Source organism: Callithrix jacchus, chromosome 4, assembly GCF_049354715.1.
Source record: "Callithrix jacchus isolate 240 chromosome 4, calJac240_pri, whole genome shotgun sequence".
NCBI lineage: Eukaryota > Metazoa > Chordata > Mammalia > Primates > Cebidae > Callithrix > Callithrix jacchus.
In genome coordinates, this window is record NC_133505.1 from 43,402,587 (window position 1) to 43,426,101 (window position 23,515).

Here is a 23,515-nt window from a genome sequence, read left to right on the forward strand (position 1 = left end):
AAAAAAAAGAGTAGTTATCCTAACTAGGGCAGACACACTCTAGTGCCATGAGGATCTTTGGTCACTGTGAGGCAAGCATCCCAGAGGGGCTCTGATGCCATGCCCGGTTCAAGTTGAGAACAGGAGACCTAGAAGGATCCAGCTAAATAAAACTTCAGCGTCAGTTGTTGATAGAAATGGAGAGCTGGTAAGAAAGATACAAAATTTTGTATTTACCTTTTTTTTTTTTAAGAAGAACGTACTATCTTTGTACTAGTTGGTTAATGTTTAATGTTGGCTGTTTTGATGAATAAAGTTTGGGATATACAAGGTTATGATTCCAGGGGCCTTTAGCATATAGAGCTCCATCTGCATTCCACTTTGGACATAGGACTGAGACTACGCACAGCCTTGTTTGCTGAGAATACACCTCTCTAAACATCACAATTGCAAAATGAAAGTTATAAAGCACTGGAAGACTTTACAACTCCCTTACCTTCCATTCCATAGTTTGTCTATGCTTTTTACCGAATATTTTGTTTCTTTCTCTGAGTTTCAGACATCTACATTCTACAAAGATTTTCTTTTAAAATCAAGTTTATTGAGGTATAATTTTCATAAATGTGCGAATTTTAAGTATACATTTTGATGAGTTTTACAAATACATATATCCACGAAGCCTCCACCACAGTTAAACAGAATACTTCCATCATCCCCAAGGGTTTCCTTGTCCTGGGTCACAGTCAGTATCTGTCTCCTTATCCCAGGGCCCAGGCAACCACTGATCTGCTTTACCTGTTCAAAAACTTCGTATAAATAGAATTGGCCGGACGAAGTGGCTCATGCCTGTAATCCCAGCACTTTGGGAGGCCAAGGTGGGTGGATTACCTGAGGTCAGGAGTTCAAGACCAGCCTGGCCAACATGGTGAAACCCCGTCTCTACTTAAAAAAAACCCCAAAATTAGCTGGGTGTGGTGGTAGGTGCCTGTAATCCCAGCTACTCGGGAGACTGAGACAGGCTTGAACCCAGGAGGTAGAGGTTGCAGTGAGTCAAGATCATGCCATTGCACTTCAGCCTGGCCAACAAGAGTGAGACTTAGTCTCAAAAAAAAAAAAAAGAATTGTACAATATGTAGTTGTGGGCAGGTAGCGCTGCCAAAAAATGTCACAGACTGGGTGGCTTAAGCAACAGAAATTTATTTTTTACAGTTTTAGAGACTGGAAGTCCAAGTTGAAGATGTCGGCAGGTCTGATTTCTTCTGAGGCCTCTCTCTTTGGCTTGCAGATGGCTGTCTTCTGGTTGTGTCCTCACACGGCCTTTTGTCAGGACACACACATCCTTGGTGTCTCTTCCTCTTTTTATAAGGACACTAGTCCAACTGGTTTAGGGCCCCAATTCAATAGCTCCCTATTGGATTTGACTCACTGGCTCTTTAACTTCGTTTAACCTTAATTACCTCTTTAAAGGCCCCATCTCCAAATACGGTCATATTGTAGAAAGGACATGATCATTTCATAACAGTAGTTTTTTGTGTCTTTTATGACTCAGCATGTCTATGTGATATATCCATGCCATAGCATCTATCAGTAGCTTGTACCTTTTCATTGCTGAGTAGAAATTTATTGTATGAATATATCACAGTTTATCCTTTTATTTCTTGATGGAGTTTGGGCTGTTTCCAGTTTTTTACTATTATGAATAAAACTCCTGTAAACATTCTAGTGTATCTTTTTTGTGGACATATATCTTAATTTCTCTTGGGCAAATATCCAGGAGTAGGATTACTGGATTATATGGTGTTTAATTTTGTAAGAAATGGTCAAACATTTCTCTTAAGTGGGTGTATCATTTTACATTTCCACCAGCAGTGTATGAAAGTTTCAGCGGTTCCATATCCTTACCAACACTTGGAACTGTCAGTTTTTAAAAAAGTCATCCTATTAAGTGTGTAATGGTTCCTTCTTGTGGTTTTAACTTGATGACCAATTGTTGAGCATCTATTCATGTACTTATTTACCATCCAGATGTCTCATTTGCTGAAGTGTCAGTGCAAGTCTTTTTTTTTCAAAGGCCTTTAGGCCAGGTCTGGTGGCTCATTCCTGTAATCCCAGCACTTTGGGAGGCTACTTGAGCTTGAGCCCAGTAGTTTGAGACCAGCCTGGGCAACATGACAAGACCACATCTCTTTGGAAAAAAAAAATATAAATATATATGTATATTTTCAAACAATTTAAAAGAACTTTATTTTTTAAGAGCAGTTTTAGGTTTACAGCAAAATTGAGAGGAAGATACAGAGCTTTCTCATCTGCTCCCTGCCCCCACATGTGTAGACTCCTCCATTATCAACATCCCCTACACTTGTAGGGGATGCAATTGTTGCCATTGATGAACCGACACTGACACATCATAACCACCCGAAGTACGTAGTTTACCTTAGGGTTCTCTCTTGGTGTGGTACCTTCTATGAGTTTGGACAAATGTATAATGATGTGTATCCATCATTATAGTGTCATAGAGTTTTCACTGCCCTAAAAATCCTCTGTGCTCTGCCTATTCATCACCCTTCCCCACTCCATCTTTCTTTAAATTGGCATTGGCAATGTTTTATTTTTATTTTTTTAATATATTTTTTGAGACAGAGTCTTGCTCTGTCACCCAGGTTTGAGTGCAGTGGCACGATCTCGGCTCACTGCAGCTTCTGTCTCCTAGGTTCAAGTGATTCTCCTGCCTCAGCCTCCCCAGTAGCTGGGATTACAGGTGCCCGCCACCATGCCTGGATAATTTTTGTATTTTTAGTAGAGACCGGGGTCTCACCATGTTTGTCTGGCTGGTCTTGAACTCCTGACTTCAAATGATCCGCCTACCTCAGTCTCTCAAAGTGCTTACAGGTGTGAGCCACCGCACCCGACCGGGCAAAGTTGTTTGTAATATTCCCTTACAATACCCTTCTATTACCTCCAAAATCTGTCATTAAGTCACTTCTCTTATTTCTGATATTCTTAAATTGTTTTTTTTTCTCTCTCTCTTTTTTCCTGATCCAGGCCTAGAAGTTGATCAATATGATCTTTTCAAAGAACTAACTTCTGGTGTCATTAATTTTCTCCATTGTTTTTCAGTATTCTATTTCACTGATTTCTGTTTTGATCTTCATTATTTTCTTTCCTCTGCTTACTTGGGGTGTCATTTGCTTTTCTTTTTCTCATTTCTTAAGGTAGAGGCTAAAGTTATTGACTTGAAATCTTTCTAGTGCTAATTTAGTGGCACCCACAAATTTTGGTATGTTGGGTTTTAATTTTCATTCCATTCAAAATACATTCTGACCCCTCCTGACTTTTTGACTGATAAGTTATTACGAAGTGCCTTATCTAGTTTCCAAATATTTGGAGATTTTCCAAGAATCTTTCTACTGTTCACTGTTTATAATTTAATTCCATTGTGTTGAGAGAACATTTTTATTATGACTTGAATCCTTTCAAATGTATTGAGACTTGTTTGATGGCCCAGAATATGGCCTATTTTGGTAAATGTGCCTTGTGCTTTGAAAAGAATGTGCATTCTGCTGTTGTTGGATGGAGGGTTCTATAAGTGTCAACTAGGTCAAGTTGATTGATGGGGATATTCAAATCCTCTATATACTTGCTTATTTTCTACCTAATTATCTATTGGTTATTAAGAGGGAGTAGTGAAATCTCTGATTATAATTATGATTTTTCTATTTGTCTTTGCAGCTCTATCCATTTTTGTTTCATATATTTTGAAGCTCTGTTATTAGGTACATAAACTTTTAGAATTTTGATGTTTTAATTTATAATTATGAAATGATCTTCTTTACACTTGGTAATATTCTTTGCTCTAAAATCTTCATCTCACACTCATATAGCCATTCTATCTTTTGACTAATGTTAGCTTGTTATCTCTTTTTCCATTCTCCTTTTACATTTTAACATATTGTGTCTCTATATTGTGTTTCTTATAAGCATTATATAATTTATCTTGTTTTTAATCCAATCTGAAAATCTCTGCCTATTAATTAGAACATTTAAACCATTTACTTTTGTTTCTCACCTCAAATATGTGGGTTGTTTTGTTTTAATTGTGATAAAATATACATAACATAAAATTTATCATCTTAACCAGTTTTAAGTATTCAGTACAGTAATGTTAGGTATATTCCCATTGTTGTGCAGCCAATCTCTAGAACTTTTTCATCTTGCAAAATTGAGACTCTATGTCCATTAAACAACAACTTCCCATTTCCCTTCCTCCTCACCTCCTGGCAGCCACCATTCTACTTTCTGTTTATGAGTTTGGCTGCTCTAGATATCTCATATAAGTGGAATCCTATAGTATAGACCATTTACTTACAATGTGATTATCGACAGTTTAAGTTTAAACCTATGAGCTTCTTTTTGTGATTTGCTCCATTTCTTTTTTGTTCTTTTCTCTTTTTCTCCCTTCTTTTGGATCGATTTCTTTTTTATAATTTCACTTCATTTTCTTTGTTAGGTTAGTAGCTATAATTCTTTATTTTGTTATTTTAGTAGTTGCTTCAGGGTTTATGGCTTGTGTATCTTATCACAGTCTGCCTTCACCACTTTACATATAAGAACTTTAATATACTTCCATTTCTCCTCTCCTGACCTTTCTGCTTTCATTATCATACCTTTTACTTATTCATATGTTATAAACCACATAATACATCATATTCTTTTATTTAAGCAGTCAATTATTGAAATATTAAAACAGTTTTTTATAAATCTTACGTATTTGCCCATTTATTTACCTTTATTCCTTTGGGCAGATCTGCATTTCAACTTGCTATCAATTTCCTTCTGCTTCAGGGACTTCCTTTAATATTTCTTTTTTGTTTGTTTGAGACAGGGGCTTGCTCTATCACCCAGGCTGGAGTGCAGTGGCACGATCACGGCTCACTGCAGCCTTCGCCTCTTGGGCTCAAGCAATCCTCCTGCCTCAGCCTGCTGAGTAGCTGGGACTACAGGTATATGCCAGCAAACACAGCAAATTTTTTTATTTTTTGTAGTGATGGGGTCTAATTTTGTGACCCAAGCTGGTCTTGAACTCCTGGGTTCAAAAGATCCTCCCATCTCGGCCTCCCAATGTGTTGGGGTTGCAGGTGTGAGCTACCGTGCCCAACCTAACATTTCTTAGAGTACAGTTTTGCTAGTGATGAATTTTTTTCAACTTTGGCATGTCTGAAAAGGTCTCTGTTATACCTTCATTTTTGAAGATATTTCTGCTGATGTAGGAATCAGATTGACAGATTCTTTTCTTTCAGCCCTTAAAATATCTTGCTGCACTGTTTTCTCACTTGCCCTGTTTCTGGCAGGAAATCTGCTGCTATCCTTATATTTGTGCCTTTATACGTAATATGTCTTTTTTCTTTGACTGCTTCTAAGATTTTCTCTTTATTACATATATTGAGCAATTTGATTATATGTGCATTGGTGTAATTTTCTTCAGATTTCTTGTGCTGGGGCTCATTGAGCTTCTTGGATTTGTGGATTTATAGTTTTCATAAAATCTAGAAAATGTTTAAGCATCGCTTCTTCAAATAATTTTTCTGTACTCCCTGTTTTTCAGGGACTCCAGTTACATGTATATGAGGCCGCTGGAAGTTGTCCCACAGCTCACTGATGCACTTCTTATTTTTTAAGCTTTTTTCTCTATATGTTCCATTTGGAATAGTTTCTATTTTTATGCCTTTCTAATAACTAAAATTTTCCTCTGCTATGACTAGTCTGCTATCAACCTTAGCCAGTGTAATTTTCATCTTACTCATTGCAGTTTTCATGTTACTAATTGTTTTCATCTCAAAAGTTCATTTTGCATCGTTTAAATATTATGTATGTTTTTGAACATATGGAATACAGCCATAAAAACTGTTTTAACACACTTGTCTGTTAACTCTACCATCCTTGTCAGTTCGTGGTCAATTTTAATTGACTGGTCTTTCTCCTCATTATGGGCTATATTTTGCAAGCCTGGTATTCTTTAATTAGATGCCTGATGTGAATTTTACCTTGCTGAGTACAGGATATTTTGGTATTTCTATAATATTATTGAGCTTTGTTAGAGGATTGGTGTAGGATTTGATTAGGTTACTCGGCAACAGTTTGATTCTTTTGGTCTTTCTTTTAAGAGTTATTAGGTGGGGAGAGAGATCCAAGATGGCTGATCACTAGCAGCTTGGGATTGTAGCTCCCAGTGAAAGCACCGAGAACGAGAGAATGCCACACTTTCAGACGAATTTTTGTTGCTCATGGACCAGGAGATTCCCAGCAGAGGAGCCCCACGGGTCACCAGCGCAACTCTTGTGGCCGGCGCGGCGGTTCTTGGTGCAGAGTAAACGGGACTGGGTCCCCTTTTGGTCGATGTTTGGAGCCCCAGGAGGGCAGAGTCGCCTATTCAGCTGATTGAAGGACGGACTCAAGAAGAAGCCAGACCGGAGACTCCCGAGCAGAAAAGCACCATCAATCTTAATGTGCTTTTTTTTAGCCGGAGCAGTGGGTTGCTCAGATTCCAGAGCTGGGAATCAACAAGTTGGACATCCACTCAGAGACCTAATTAGAAAGTTGGTAATTACAAAGACGACAGGTGGATAAATTTACAATGATGGGAAGAAACGAGCCTAAAAAGGCTGAGAATACCCAAAATCAGAATGCCTCTCCCTCTACAGGGGATCACAGTTCCTCACCAGCAACGGAACAAGGCCTGATGGAGAACAAGTGCGTTCCATTAACAGAAGTAGGCTTTAGAAGGTGGATGATAAGAAACTTCTGTGAGTTAAAAGAACATGTTCTCACCCAATGCAAAGAAACTAAGAACTTTAAAAAAGGTTTGATGAAATCCTAACAAGAATAGACAATTGAGAGAGGAATATAAGTGAATTAATGGAACTGAAGAATACAATATGAGAACTCCACGAAGTATGCACAGGTTTTAACAGTCGAATTGATCAAGCAGAAGAAAGGATATCAGAAGTTGAAGACCAACTTAATGAAATGAAATGAGAAGACAAGATTAGAGAAGAAAGAGTAAAAAGGAATGAGCTAAGTCTCCAAGAAATATGGGACTATGTGAAAAGAGCTAATTTACATTTGATAGGTGTACCTGAATGTTATGAAGAGAATGAATCCAAGCTGGAAAATATTCAGGACAATATTCAACTCCAGGTAATACAGAGAACACCACAAAGATATTCCTCAAGTAGAGCAACTCCAAGACACATAATCGTTAGATTCACCAGGGTTGAAATAAAGGAGAAAATTCTAAGGGCAGCTAGAGAGAAGGGTCAGGTTATCCATAAAGGGAAGCCTATCAGACTCACAGCAGATCTCTCAGCAGAAACCCTACAAACTAGAAGAGAGTGGGGATCAATATTCAATATCCTCAAAGAAAAGAATTTTCAACCCAGAATCTCATATCCAGCCAAACTGAGCTTTATAAATGAAGGAAAAATAAAATTTTTCACGAACAAGCAAGCACTCAGAGATTTCACCACCACCAGGCCTGCTTTACAAGAGCTTCTGAAAGAAGCGCTATACACAGAAAGAAACAAACAGTATCAGTCATCCCAAAAACTTACCAAAAGGTAAAGAGTATCTCCATAATGAAGAATCTATATCAACTAATGGGCAAAATAGCTAGCCAGCATTAAATGACAATATTAAACTCACAAATATCAATATTAATCCTAAATTTAAATAGATTAAATGTCCTAATCAAAGACACAGAAAGGAAAATTGAATAAAAAGTCAAAACCCATTGGTATGCTGTATCCAGATCCATCTCATAAGTAAGGACACACAGAGACTCAAAACAAAGCTTTGGTGAAAGACTCACCAGTCAAATGGAGAACAAAAACAAAACAGGGTTGTAACTTTCGTCTCTGACAAAATAGACTTCAATAGTAACAAAGACTAAAAGAAACAAAGAAGAACATTACATAATGGTAAAAGGATCAATACAACAACAGGAGTCAATGATCATAAATATATATGCACCCAATATAGGGGCACCCAGACACATAAGACAAGTTCTCAATGACTTATAAAGAGACTTGGACTCCCGCACAATAATAGTGGGAGACTTTGACATCACATTGTTAATATTTGACGGATCGAGATAGAAAATTAACAGGGACATTTATGATTTGATCTCAGACCTGCAACAAGTAAACTCAGTGAGTATTTATAGAATTCTTTACCCCAGGTCCACAGACCATAGATTTTTCTCAGTATCACATTACACCTATTTTGAAAGTGACCACATAATTGGAAGTAAATCACTCTTCAGCATTTGCATAGCATTTCACAGACTTAAATGAAATACTGGTTGGCTGTTTGCTCGTTATTTTCTTCCCTTATTCCTTCCTGTCCCCGCTGATAAGTACAATTATCGGCATAAAAGAGGTTTTTAATACCTATTTTTAGATTGCATTCCAGCCTGGGCAATAGAGCAAAATTTCTGTTCTCTCTCCCCCTTTCTCTTTCTCCTTTTTTCTTTTAAAAAAAGAAAAAAGAGTTATTAGGTGGGAGCCAGGCAAGGTGGATCACACCTATAATCCCAACACTTTGAACACTTGGGGAGATCAAGGTGGGAGGATCACTTGAGTCCTGGAGTTCAAGACCAGCCTGGGTAACATAGTGAGATTCCATCTCTATAAAAAAGTTTAAAAATCAGCCAGGCATGGTGGTGTGGGCCTATAGTCCTAGCTACTCAGGAGCCTGAGGTGGGATGATTGCTTGAGCCCAGGAGGCTGAAGCTGCAGTGAGCCAAGATTGCGCCACTGAACTCCAGCCTAGATGACAGAGTGAGACCCTGTTTCCAAAAAAATTAAAAAGGGTTATTACATGGGACCAAACCAATGTTTTGTATTGAGGTAATTATTCCTCACTACCAAGGCAATATCCTTTTGAGTATTTTATCCAGTGCCCCATGAATTATGAAGTTTTCCAGTCCAGGTGGTGATAACAGACACTGTTCCCACCTCTGTGTGAACACATAACATTGCTCTCTCGTCCTCTTAGAAGGTTCTCTCCCTAGCCTTGGGTAGTTTTCTCACCTCATGGGTCACTATTGCCAAATACTTGGCGGAGACTTTCTGTACATCTCCAGGCCTCTGCGCAGCTCTCTCCTGTCTAGTATTCTGTCCTGAAAATTCTAGCTACCTTGGTTTCCTTGGACTCTTAGCTCTGTCTCCTCAACTCAGAGAACTAGCTGAGACGTGTCTGGTTTTCTTTCCCTGCACCACAGCCTGGAAGCCTTCATAAAGCAGTAAGCTGTGGGGCAGCTGTGGGGCAGCTGTGGGGCTTACCTTGTTTTTCTGTCTCTCTGTAAATGTCCTTTCTTGCCTGAAACAGTCTTGAAAACCAACTTTCTTTCCTTCCTTCCTTCCCTACTTCCTTCCTTCCTTCCCCCTCCTTCCTTCCTTCCCCTTTTCTTTCCATTCCTTCCCTTTCTCATCTCCCTCATTCTTTCCTTATCTCCCTCCCTCACTTCCTCCTTTCCTCCATCCTTTTTTCTTTCATTTCAGGAAGGAGAGGAAATCCAGTCACTATTGTTCCATCTTGGCTGGGAGAAAAAGTATTTTCAAATTCTTTCCTATTCCTTAGAACAGCTAGAATAGTGCTGAACACATGGTTGGTTCATTGACTGAATGCTTCTTGAGTGCATTCATCTTTTAAGTAATAATATCCAAGTAAAAATTTGTTTAGAAATTCAGTTGTAGGGCTGGGTGTGGTGTCTCATGTCTGTAACCCCAACACTTTGGGAGGTCAAGGTGGGTGAATTTCTTGAGCTCAGGAGTTTGAGACCAGCCTGGGCAATGTGACAAAACCCTGTCTCTACAAAAATTACAAAAATTAGCTGTGCATGGTGGTGCACACTTGTGGCCCCAGATACTCAGGAGGCTGAGGTGGGAGGGAGGATTGCTTGAGCCCAGGAGGTGGAGGTTGCAGTGAGCCGAGATTATGCCACTACACTCCAGCCTGGATGGGTGACAGAGCAAGACCCTGTCCCAAAAAAAGAAAAAAGAAAGAAAAGAAAAGAGATTCAATTGTAGGTGATTGGGCTAATTTTTCTCAAGTTCAATAATAAATTATTATAATTCTTACTCAAATGAAGACAAATTTATTTATGAAATTGCATGGAGCCAGATCACAAATGTTTGATGACATACTATATAGAAATGTTTTTGAAATGCTTGCTTCCTGTGTACCCACCTTTAGTTATTTATTTTAAATTGTTTTTCTTTTTTCAGTCTTGTTGCCCAGGCTGGAGTGCAGTGGTGCTGTCTCAGCTCACTGCAACCTCCACCCCCCCTCCCCCCCAGTTCAAGTGATTTTCCTGCCTCAGCCTCCCAAGTAGCTGGTATTATAGGCACCTGCCACCATGCCCAGCTACTTTTAGATTTTTAGTAGAGATGGGGTTTCACCATGTTGGCCAGGCTGGTCTCAAACTCCTGAGCTCAGGTGATCCTCCCACATCAGCCTTCCAAAGTGCTGGGATTATAGGCATGAGCCACTGAGTCCGGCCTATTTTTCTGACATAGAAAATGACAAATATGGGATCAACACATCTATAGCAGAAATCATTTTTATTATTATTATCAGAGTCTTCCCAAATGCCTGGCACATAGTAAACACAGTACATATTTAAAGAGTGATTGGGCTGGGTGCTGTGGCTCACTCCTATAATCCCAGCACTTTGAGAGGCCAAGGTAGGTGGATCCTTTGAGATAAGGGGTTCAAGACTAGCCTGGCCAACATGGTGAAACCCTGTCTCTATTAAAAATACAAAAATTAGCCAGGCATAGTGGCAGGTGCCTGTAGTCCCAGCTACTCAGGAGGCTGAGGCAGGAGAATGGCTTGAATGTGGGAGGCAGAGGTTGCAGTGAGCCCAGATTGTGCCACTGTACTCCAGCCTGGGCAATAGGAGCAAGAGTCTGTCTCAAAAGAAAAAAAAAATTGGATGAATAGAACATTTTTGAGGTTGAATACTTTTCTTTTTGAGACAGAGTCTCCCTCTGTCACCCAGGCTGGAGCACAGTGACACAATCTTGGCTTACTAACCTCTTCCTCCCAGGTTCAAGCAATTCTCCTGCCCCAGCCTCCAGAGTAGCTGGGACTACAGGTGCCCACCACTATGCCTGGCTAATTTTTAGTAGAGACAAGGTTTCACTCTGTTGGCCAGGCTGGTCCCAAACTCCTGACCTCAAGTGATCCACCCACCCCAGCCTCCCAAAGTGCTGGGATTATAGGCGTGAGCTACTGTACTTGGCCTAGAATACTTTTTGTTTCACCAAGCAATATAATTTATTTCAATAACATCTCTATCTGATGTTCCTCTTTCCATTTTACAAATTGAAGCTCTAGTTCTAAGACTCATGTCTCTTCTGGTCTCTTTACAGTGTGCTCTGTTGGCCTTCACTTTGTAACACTTTTGGTCAGATGCAGTTAACACAAATCAATATTTCTTCCACTACAAGAGAGGCTGACATTCTGATTTGGAAATCTTAATTGAAGACATTTGGCTTATACTCTTGGAAACTTCAGGCTTGCATAATACTTTGACTTCTAGCTGAATTCTTGTGGAATCTTGGGCTTTATAGGCCCCTCTCCTCCAGTTCTTTCTGTGGCTCAGCCAAATCTTGCACATCCTTTCAGCCAGCGTAAGCCTTCCTTCCTCTGTGACACCTTCTGCCACAGTGATCTTGCCCTCTACCTGCTCCTTGGAACTTCATTGTCTTTTCCACTCACTTGGTGCCTAATGGACCGTACTGCCTCGTCATACCCTTTGTGTTTAGTAGAGCATCTGTCTCAACCAGCTTGTAACCACCTTCAGATGGGAGGCCCCCAGTGCCTAACACAGTCTTGGTAATAATGGTAATCACCAGCATTTACTGAGTACTTACCATGTACGAGGCCCTATTCTAAGAGCTTGTTATGGATGACTTCAGTTAAACTTCCCATTCAAAGGGGATAGTGCTGTTACAATCCCACTTTCTGGATAAGGAAGCAGAAGAGCAGGGGAATTGGGTCACTTGCCCAGGGTAGCTAGCAGAGCCAGGATTTATTTATTCACTTATTTATTTGTAGTAGTTTTTTTGTTTTTTTTTTTTTTGAGATGGAGTCTCACTCTATCACTGAGGCTGGAGTGCAGTGGCATGCTCTCAGCTCACTGCAACCTCTGCCGCCCAGGTTCAGGCAATTCTCCTGCCTCACCCTCCTGAGTAGCTGAGATTACAGGCATGTGCCACCACGTCCGGCTAATTTTTGTATTTTTAGTGGAGATGGGGTTTTACCATCTTGGCCAGGCTGGTCTTGAACTTCTGACCTCATGATCCACCCGTCTTGGCCTCCCAAAGTGCTGGAATTACAGGTGTGTGCCACCACGCCTGGCCTAGTAGTAGCATTTTTTTTTTTTTTTTGACCTGGAGCCTCACTCTGTCACTCAGGCTGGAGTGCAGTGGTACATTATCAGCTCGCTGCAACCTCTGCCTCCTGAGTTCAAGTGATTCTCCTGCCTCAGCCTCCCTAGTAGCTGGGACTACAGGTGCATACCACCACACCCAGCTAATTTTTTGTATTTTTAGTAGAGACAGGGTTTCACCCTGTTAGCCAGGATGGTCTAGATGTCCTGACCTTGTGATCCACCTGGCGTGGCCTCTCAAAGTGCTGGGGTTACAGGCATGAGCCACTGCACCTGGCCAGAGCCAGGATTTAAACTCAAGCACTCTGAGAACAGAGCCTGAGCCACCCTCTACCCCTACACTCTGCCATGGCACTGGGGGTGCAGTAGTTGTTCAATACATCTTTGTTGACTGAATGAAAACATGGAGGCGTGGCCTGAGCAGAAGAGAACCCTCCAGAGGAGGCTCTGTTCTGTTGTTCTTACAGCTTCACTGTTTGCCATCACTAATTGCACATCATTGCTGTTGTTTCGGGAGCAAGATCCTGTGTGGTCCAGGAGGGAAAAGAGGTTAGGAAGTGAGATGCCCACACTCCTCTCCTGCCTTTTTCTCTTGCAGGTTGGGCAGAAAGCAAGTTGGGGCAGCTCTTCCTCTTGCCACCCCCTTGCTCTCAGAGCTAGTCACCAACCTGGAGCAGGGAGAGGTGTCAAGGAAGGCATGGGGGGCAGCGACGGCCTTAGGATCACTGGTTCCTGGGGTCTTTGCCTCCCGAGGCTCAGTCAACCGGATGTTCTTTCAGCTCACCGGAATTTGGCCAGATTTACAGAGATAAGATCAATCTGACCCTTAATTCCTTAAATGTAATTTATGGGCCTGCCTCCTGTGTGCCACAACAAGTCTGGCTATCCGAAATCTGGTAATTATTTATGTAAACACAGCATCCTGCCTTTGTGGATTATAATTGGACTTGAACAGCAAGAAGCAGGGACTTACACAGTTGGGGCTGCACTGAAACCCTTCTTTTGAAAACACTCACCTGAGCCTTTGAAATCTTCCCTGTGGCTCATGGATGGCTTTAACCAGACCAAAAAAAACCCTTTTTTCCTCCTCTTCCTGCAGGCCTGGGCAAATTTATTCCCAAACACCACCAGGTTTTCTAGGTCCTCTCAGAGGACGGGGTGAAGATACTCTGTCATCTGGGCTGGACTGAGAGGACAGAAGCCCTGGGAGGGAGCCTCCCCAGATCTCCTCATTGTCTGTTGGGACATGAATTTTTTATACCCCCTCTAAGAACAAACAGGATTAGGAATTTTATGCTGTTTGGAAAAGAGGAGAGGTGGCTGGCACGAGAGAAAGATCTTTGTTTTTTATTCATGCTGTGAGTTCCCCAGGAGCCTTTGCTGCACTTACACACATGAGAGCCAGGAGGATTAGAGGAAAGAAAATGAGCTGATTGAACCAGATGGTTCGGGAAGCACTCCCAGGAGGCTACTGGGATGGATGAATCTGCATCTTTAAATAACATTCATTTCTGAAAGGCCCAAACTGTTTCCTAAATTATGACACTGAACTCTTACCTTTCATCTATGTTTATGGCACCTCTCTGTTTGAAGCCAAGAGCTGCTGCTTTCTGATAAACCAGCTTTGGAGAAATCCCCCATCCTTGGTGCAGCTGGTGAGAAACTGTTTTCCTGAAGGAAAAGAAATCCTTAAGAATCAAAGCATTTTGAAAAACAGACTTCGGCAGAAACAACCACCCCGGGTGATCAGAACAAGCTACCAAGTTCTGATGCCAGCTGAGACACTCATTTCCTCTGTGGCTGGGGGCAAACCACTTAACCTCAGTTTCCCCACCTGTAAAATGGGGTTAATAATGCTTACCTGCTGCAGGAGTGCTGTGAGGTTTAATTGGGTAATGGCTGCGGAGCCCTTTGATGTAGTCAGTTTTATTAACTTGCAAGGGATTCCCTGAGGCCAGAAAAAGCAGTTAAACCCAAGAGAGAGAAGAAAGGCACTAAAACGAAAGCAAAGCTCAGCTAAGCATTTCACCTCCAGCTCCAATTTCAGAAGTGCAGAGTCCAGCTGCTCCATTGTGAATGGAAAGCAGTGGCTGGGGCTGGAGACTGTCTGAATGGCATCTGGGGAGAGAAAGCTTCACGGTCATCTCAGAGGGAGTCTGGCTTTCAGACTGTGAAGGGTGAAGGTAAGTAAGTAGTCCTGCTTGATCAAACCAGGATCATTCTTTAGCCCCACTGAGGTTCTTTGCTATGAACTTTCTCCAGTAAGAGAATTATTTTGCTATTAACCCAAGGTCCTTATCATTGAATTTAGAAACCCCTAGCCTCTGGCCTCTTGCTCCCCAACAATTAAATAGAGAACTGGCCTCTAGCCAGGGTTGTTGACCAGAGCAGAGTTGGAGGGACAGCACCAACCAAAGGCCAGAAAACAGGGGCATTTTCCAAGTTCCACCATTCACAGCTAGGCAGACCAACCTAGACTGCTCAGCCAGCTCTGTGCCTCAGTTTCCCACTCCATAAAATTGATTTTGATCACACATCCTTGCTGTTAAGGCCCAAGTAATTAAGATTTGGAATGTGAAAATGCACAAAAATGACAAAGAACAAACCCTTCAGTAGGACTCGCCCTTCAGTAAGTTAAAAAAATCAATTATTTGAATAATTTTACTCCAGGCCAACTCATTCAACATAAGAGACCCTATGCTCCTCCTGCTCCTTTCTAGCTTTTGCTGAGTGCCCAGCACACAGCCACGGTCATTCAGCATCAGCTACATGAACACAGCCCAGGAGGGTGATCAGCTTGTCCTGGTTTGCCTAGACTATGCCCGTTTTAGCTCTGAAGAATCTCATGTTCCAGGAGCCCCTCCTAATCCCAGGCAAACTAGGATGGTTGGTCACCCTAACATGTCCTTGGGCTGGTTGGAAAGTGCTGGCCACAGTTCCTGTCAAGCAGCTATTGACCTACCATGGGCATATCTTGGGAAAAGGGGCACTGTGGTGTGGCAGAGGTGAGGAGTCCTATGATCCAGGCTGTCATTCCTGGCTCTGCCGCCATTGACCTCAGATGAGACCCGTGGCCTCAGTTTCCTCAGCTGCAAAGGGAGGTGGTGTGACATGGTGCCTTTTCACCTTTCCTCCAGGAGACATGGCTGCAAAGACATGCCTGTCAACCTGCCCAGCCCTAGTGGGGATGCTGTGTACTTTGCAATGAGTGGCAAAACACACAGCGTGGGGACACACTGGGGGCCAAAGTCCATCCCTGCTTGTGGGATTCCACTCCTTGGTGCCCACTGACTCCTTTAATGCCCTTTCTTTGTGAGGAGGAAGCACATGGCTGGGAATGTGTTAGCCCTCAACTAACCGAGTGTTGTACAAGTCTCTTTAGATCACTTTCCTTCCTAAAACGCACATATTATATCCCTGAGATCTGAAGCCTGACTTATCCAAGACTGTGTTCAAGTTTGGCAAAATGAGTGCTGAGTCCAAAAATTAAAGCAATTTAAAGTGATTAAATTTAAAAGACCCACTCTTTCCCTTATCATAATTTAGGTTACACATTTTAGCATGGTTTTCTATTCCTGTGTTCTATTTTATGATATAAGAGAAATACCTGCTGTTAAAGGAAGTAAAATTCTATAAATTCTACATATGTTTTGTCTACCTTGTGCAGATTTTCCAGCCAGCTCATTGCCTGGATATCCCCTTTGTTCGGCCCCTATAGAGGAGATGATCAGGGTTGGGATTGTTTTGATGGAGGGGGCTTTCTTTTTGGGGATTGATTCTTTTAAAAATGCCCTTGATAGGCACTTATGTTAATGAAAACAGTCTTCTCATGACAAATCAGAACCTGGCTTTTAATTGCATTTTTAAAAAATGTAATTTACATTAAGAAGAAATAGGAAACAATGATTGAATCAAAGCCACCCTGAGCAGCTTCCCCTGCTCTGCCCCATCTGAAAACAGCCCTGTTTCCATTTCACCGCTGAGCTCAGCCTGTCTGCTCCAGACGTCCAGACCTCGCACTCTATAAATTGTCTCTGCCCTTGCCCCGGAGTTGCTGACTGTATGTATTTTTGGGCCCGGCATTAATTCCCTCATCCTTGGCTGGTGACATTAAGATTTGTAACTGATAGAATGTGTTTTTAATGTATTTCCTGCAGGTTACTATTAAAGAAATCTAATTCTTCTGAACTTGCAAAAGGTTCTGCTTCCATTAAAAAAAAAAAAAAAGTATTACGGGAAGAATTTCCCCAAAACCTCCAGATGGACTGGGCAGCCAGAGGGGTCTGGGCTCCAGAATTCTCTGCTTAGCTCTGCCACTCACTCTTCCTCCTCCCGCCCAGTCCGTTCTCTCTCTGCACCTTAGTTTTCCTGGGTATGAAATGAGGATAAATATTTGTCTACGAGATGATGGTGTTGTAAGGATTAATTGGTTGGTGCTTTGGGAAGCCTTTGAAGATGAAAGACACGCTCTGCAGATGCTAAGTGAACTCATAACGTGTCTGGTTTTAATGAGCCAGGTGAAGCCAGTGGCAATGGCTGGAGATTAACTGTGCCTAGTTCAGAGGCTGCCTGCATGGGCTGGACTGAAAACGGGATGGAGCTCCCCACCGGTCCACTGAGTTTGATCCCATCACTGTTTCCCCTGACTCCTGGCACAGAGCCTGGCACATTGGTTCTCTAGAAATATATGCAAAAGGAAATGTGTTAGAATTCAACCTAGCCTCTCATGACGCAGAGAGCAGGGGTACAGACTTCCTAAATCATACTATTGACTCTCATTCTAGCACATGGCCTGGGCCAATTACTTAACCTGTGAATCTCAGTACCTCATTTGCCAGTGGGAATAGTCAGAGTCCCCAGTCTCAAAGGTCTGTGGTAAGGATTTGTCATAAACATGGCTAACAGCAGTTGAGCGCTTGATAGATGTCAAACACAGGTTCTAAGCATTGTGCACTCATGAACTCACTAAACTTTCACACACCAATGCTACCAGGGAGGGACTGTTATCCCCATTCTACAAAAGGCAAAACTGAGGCACAGAGAGATGACTTGATAGCTTACCTAAGGTCTGAGCTCTTCAGTGTTAGTGAGGCCACTGCTCACAAAGTGGAATACTGCCCGTTACACTGAACAGAGTGCTGGGCACATAAGTGCACAACAAGGAAGTTGCTTGAGGGGTTCTCAGACTGCCAGATTTGCCTAGCCAGGAATATAGAATCCAGGAGAGAAGGGACCAGAGCAGACACAGACAGGGGCCCCAAGCTGGGGGAAGTCACCAGGTCCATTGTAACAAGCCAACGTGGTGCAGGTTTCCGAAGGGTGTAAGTCTGGGCCTGCTCAGGGTGACCGCATTTGGGACCCATGATACTTTGTCAAAACAAATTTTCTTCCCAATTCATGGTACCTCAAAGACAATCTGAGCTATGAGGTTTGAACGCGGACCTATGGGAATTCCTGGGATGGCTTATGGTGGAGTATCATGCTGTTTACAGTGTTGCTATTCCAGGCAATCACCAAACCAAGGATCAGAATGAATCAACATACATTATGACTCTGGCCCAAGCAGTCCTCTGCGTCCACCTGAGGAGCCAGAAGGGAGACTGAGACCCATGGAGGAATGATTTCACACTCCAGCACTGTGACATCACAGCCCAGGCTCTGACATAGAAAGGGAACCAGCTGAAACCAGTGGGTTGGGGAAGCCTCTGGTCAGAACAGAAATATCTTCAGTAACTGCTGCTGGTGATAGAAGGGGAAATGGAATTTTGTTTAAATATTATGTTGTTTTGAAAAGTCTGACTAATGTGAAAGTCCCTATTTAAAAAGGAGTTGACTCTACATTGAAATTGGTTGGTGTTTCCACACCCACATGTTGACTAAGGCCTTGAAAAACAAACTTCCTGGTAGATCCTGATGCAAATCACCTGGGAGCAAAGGCTTGAAGGTACAATCTGTGAGCTGTGAGCAGACAGGCCTAGCCAAGAAAAATCCTGGGTCTGTGTTTATGAAAAGGCAAACAGATCCCAAAAGGAGGCCCAAGCCCTAGCTGGCTTTGGGCACCGGCCCTCCAGGAAAGAACACACAGATTGGAAGGAGGCCCTAGCCCACGTCTCTGGGACCCCATTTCAGAGCCCCTCTCAGAAGCACAGAGAATGAGGGAAGAGAGGGAGGGCCACATGGAGCCTTCTCTTACCGAGCATAAATGTGTGTCATTCACTGAATCTTTAGCACAGCCCCGTGAAGCACAGACATTCATTACAATGTCCATTTTCCTGATGTAGAAATAGGCTCAGGGAGTTTCAGCAGCGTGACCTATGTCCCAGTTTGCCCCAAAGAGTTTTGATTTATGCTGCTGCCCCAGCATAAATGGTAATACCCTTTCCTGTCATTCTTACAAGGGCCCCATTTAACAATCTAGGTTAAGTGACTTGCCCAAATTCACCCCACTAGTGAGTGGCAGACTTGGGATTCAAATCTGATTTTCCTCTGCTCAGAAAGCGGACCCCAGGGCAATTTCTCCTCATTCACAATAACAAAGGTGGTTCAGGGGCAAGATTCACAAAGTCTCAACAGCCCTTTGGGAGCTGAGAGCCTGCTCTCCTTCTCTCTTTCACTAAGGGCCTCCCCAAGCCTGTCTGATTGTGTCTCTGTGCAGAAAGGAGCCTACTGTGGCAGTGGCTCTCAGCAGACAAACCACACACGTTCACCAGCAACACACCTTGCTGTGTTTGTTTTGTCTGCTGAGCACGTTTCTACCAGCTCCTCCACAATAAAAAATGCAAGATGGGGCTTCCCCATTTGGGCCACCAGCCCAGCTCCTGAGCCCTAACCTCAGCCAGCACCGCTTCACCCGACTGAGAAGACCCCTTTCCTTGGAAGACTGCCCTGGGGCCAGTCCTCAGCTGTCCTTCCATGATCTCTCTTTCTCTAACATTGACCTTGAGACATAATGAGGATTTGTCTCTTTTCCCAAGTTCCTCTGCAACTAATTACATTTTAGGACCACAGAATTGATCCGATCTAAGCTCATTTTTCCAGTGAAGAAACTCAGGTCCAGAGACATCAAATGAGTTTCCCAAGAGCACACAACTGAAAGTTGAAGGCAAAAGACCAGGTCTCCTGACTCTGAGCCTAGTTTCTTTCAAGCTGTGTTAGTTCTCACTTTGGCCTGAGACCTCTTGGTAGCGGGACACCTCCAGTAATATACCTGGAGAAGGCCTTTACATGATGATGCTTGGATGCCAGAGACCAAGATTTGTCTACACGACCCATCCCTCAGCCCATCTGCTAAAATCTCAGGATCAGCAACCTGCTGGGTGGTTACGCAGAAATATCCCTAAGTAAAAGAAATCACTACTCCTGAGGTGGCTCCTGTCTTCAGACTCTGCTAGAGATCCCTCTGATCATGGAGTAGAAGATGGTTTCCTTTCACCCACTGCAGGGCAAGTCTGGGGCCCCTTCTTCACACCCTTAAAGTTGAAGATTCGTAATGACCATTCTTTTGATTATTCCTCACATGATGTTGTTTTGGAATATGCATTTGGAATGCAGACTAGGTGATCAGACCTGAGATTGAAGCCTACCTCTGCCTTTTATCTGCTGTGTGGCTTTGGGCAAGTGACTTAACCTCTCTGAACTTCAATTTGCTCATCAGAAATATGCTGAGATCAGGCTTAGTGTTTACTTCATTGGGTTTTGTAAGAATCACAAAATGATGAGATGATCTACATTACTGGATAGCTCCAGGATCTGGCATAGTAATCACTTGTAAAGGGGAACAATTAATATTCTTACTTTTTTTTGATATAGGGTCTCTGTCACTGGAGTGCAGTGGTGCCACAGCAGCCTCGCCTTCCCAGGCTCAACAAAGCAGAGGCTCCCACCTCAGCCTCCTGAGCAGCTGGGACCACAGGCACGTGCCACCATGTCTGGCTAATTTTATTTTTAATTTTTTTGTAGAGATGGGTCTACTTATATTGCTCAGGCTGGTCTCGAACTCCTGGGCTCAAGTGATCCTCCCTCTTGGCCACCAAAGTGCTGGGATTACAGGTGTGAGCCATCACTCTCAGCCAATTTCTCACTTTTCCTTAACTTCATACTGTATTTCTCTAAATGCAGCACCAAACTTTTTGATTCTCTGGAAAGCCGTATCACATGACCAACTTTTATCATGAACTAAAATGCGTGTCCCTTTTTCACATACACAACTGCTAACACATTTTACCCCTAACATGTCCTCTCACAATGTTATTTTGCTTCATTCTTCCCCTCGAGCTTGCAGCTCCCTGGACTCTTGTTCATCCATTTAGAGGCTGCTTATCTTTCTGGCCCATCAGGACTCTCTTCTGGATCAGAGAGTTTGAGACCAGGGAAGACAATAACCATGTGAAAACCACAAAGGCCCCGCCGTGTGAGGCTCCTGCCTGCATCTTTCTGCTTTCCCCTTCTGTGGGTCCTTAAAAGCCTGCCAAGCTGCCCAGTGAGGTGACCCCTTCGAGCCTGCCTGGCTGTATTGACATTGCACCAGCAATTGTCTGGAGAGGAGCTCTCGTGCTCCTTTTGAAGTTCAGTGGAGTGAAGTGTAATCTGAGTGAGCTGGAACACATTTTGATAAAACAGCTTCCATGGCCAGGGCCTCCTTTAGGCAAAGCCATTAACATGGGAAGCAGAGCCAGGCTCAGCTGAGCTTTCGTATCTGGGTCCCCCAGGCCTTCCACCGGCTTTTGATCACAGGGCATTAGGATTTTGATGCACAGAGGGATAGCTCGGTGTAACCCCTTCATACCCAGATGAGGAAACTGAGGCCCAGGGAGGGGAAGTCACTTGCCTGAGGTCACATTGCTGGTGAGGCGCAGAACCAGTGCTGGGACACTTGTCCACACTGGCTAGACCCGTACTCTACAGAATGGCGGGTGAGCAGGGAGGAAAATGACAGAAAGGACAATGCAAACATGGAAGGGTCAGCTTTCCTCCCTGGAGGAAGCCTGGCGGGCCCTGGTGTCCACACACAGGCCAGGTTGGCTGAGGAGGGGAGGATAACAGCACAAGTCTGATGAGTCCTCACAACCTCTTCAAAGCATGTTTGCATTGTTGGTCTCAACTGAGTCCCATAACACCAGTGGGAACTCATCAGGGCTGGTGCCTTGCTGATGGGGAGTCTACCAGAAAGGTGAATTGACCTGCCCAAGGTCTCAAAGAGCAGATGGGATGCCTCCATGGGAATGTTTTGCCCTGGAAAATGGCTTTAAAATTACTAGGGTAATATATGGGAAGTCACAGGATCAATTTAAAGTTGTAAGGTTGTTTTGAGGATTAAATAAATGCTTAGAATGGTGCCTAAGTAGGGCTGGCTTCTGTCATCACCATCACTATCACAATCACCACCATATCACAACCACCACCATCACAAACACTCCACCATCACCATCACCATTACCACCACTACCACAACCACCACCATCACCACCACCACCATCACCACCACCACCATCAATATGACCACTATCATTACCACCACCATTACCATCCCAACACATCACAACAACCTCCACCATCACCACTACTATCATCACGACTGCCATCACTATCACCACTATCATTACCACTACCACCATCACCATCACCACCACCCACTACAACCATCACCATCACTACCACCACCACCACCATCACCATCAGTGCCATCACTATCACCACTACCACAAACACCACCATCACGATCACAAGCACCACACCATCACCATCACTATTACCACCATTACCATCAGTACCACCATCACCATCACCACCAGCAGCATCACCATCAGTACCACCATCACTATCACCACTATCATTACCACCACCATTACCATCCCAACACATCACAACAGCCTCCATCACCACCACCATCATCACTACCACCATCACTATCACCATTATCATTACCAGCACCACCACCACCATCACCATTACCACCACTGTCACAGCCACCACCATCACCATCACAAGCACCCCACCATCACCATCACCATTGCCACCATCACCATCAGTACCACCATCACTATCACCATCATTACCACCACTATCATTACCATCCCAACACATCACAACCTCCACCATCACCACCATCATCACTACCACCATCACTATTACCACTATCATTACCATCACCACCATCGCCATCACCACCACCCATTGCAACCACCACCACCAAAGCCACCACCACCATCACAACCACCATTACTACCATCATCACTATCACCACTATCATTACCACCATTGCAACCACCATCATCATCACCACCACAACCATCACCACCACCACCATCACAACCATCCACTACCACCACCATCACCAGGACAGCTGTTGTTCTTACCCACCCTCAGGACTGATCCAGCCAGCAAGGCCTACCCTCCCTCTCTTCCCCTGGGAGAAAGAAAAGCTGCTCTGGCAAAAGGTGGCCTCATTGCTGGACTTCTTGCCCAGACTTCTAATCCACTGATTAGAGGACCTTAGGAGTACCCTATGGAAATTCTAGATCCATGGTGGACCCCCATACTAGGGGAGATCAGGCTGACATCCTGAGGTGCCCAGCCTGTGTTCTGGCTCTCTAGATGCCCCTCTGAGCTTCCAGAGACCCTGAGAAAAGGGAGCCAGCCTCTTACATGTTCCCACATCCTTGTTTTCTGGGGAGGCTTCTCAAGAGTAGAGGGCTGGAGAAGGGCTTTCCCCACTCCTGAATGCCAGCAGGTCCCCCAGAACAAGACATGCAGCCAGTCCCCCACCATCTAGGGAGTGAGTGGGGGCAGGAAGGCAGGGGGGACCTGATCTTCTCTTCAGGCTGGGAATCTCCATGTGCTGCTCTCTGACAGCAGATGGTTCTTCCTAACTACGTCTGACAGGCTGATGTTAGAATGAGTTGGCCTTCCTAGGAATCAATGGGGTGAAGAGAGCCAGGGCCTGCTCAGGGCACCAGGGGAACCTTTCCATAGATTGAACCAGAGCCTTCACAGTTCATCTTTTTTGTGTGTACTGTATTTCAATTATTCTTAGCTTCATTCTAGTATCTTAGCTTTTTGAGAATAAAACACAAGGACATTTTT

General features: G+C 43.5%; 1 protein-coding gene across 5 annotated transcripts in view; it reads right to left on the reverse strand.

Annotated features, from left to right (window-relative positions):
• TCP11 (t-complex 11) overlaps positions 1–23,515 on the reverse strand; it is a 61,123-nt gene that overhangs the window by 30,978 nt on the left and 6,630 nt on the right. For 2 of the 5 annotated variants that reach the window (XM_078369026.1, XM_078369024.1), the window contains exons 1-2: positions 17,978–18,035; positions 13,991–14,104 (exon numbers count right to left, since the gene is read on the reverse strand). In XM_078369026.1, the coding sequence (XP_078225152.1) occupies positions 13,991–13,997 (7 nt within the window). In that variant the 5' untranslated portion in view covers positions 13,998–14,104; positions 17,978–18,035. Of the gene's footprint in view, positions 1–13,990; positions 14,105–14,294; positions 14,379–17,977; positions 18,036–23,515 lie in introns of those variants that run through there. The other 3 variants (XM_035295397.3, XM_078369023.1, XM_078369027.1) reach the window with 2 other exon arrangements.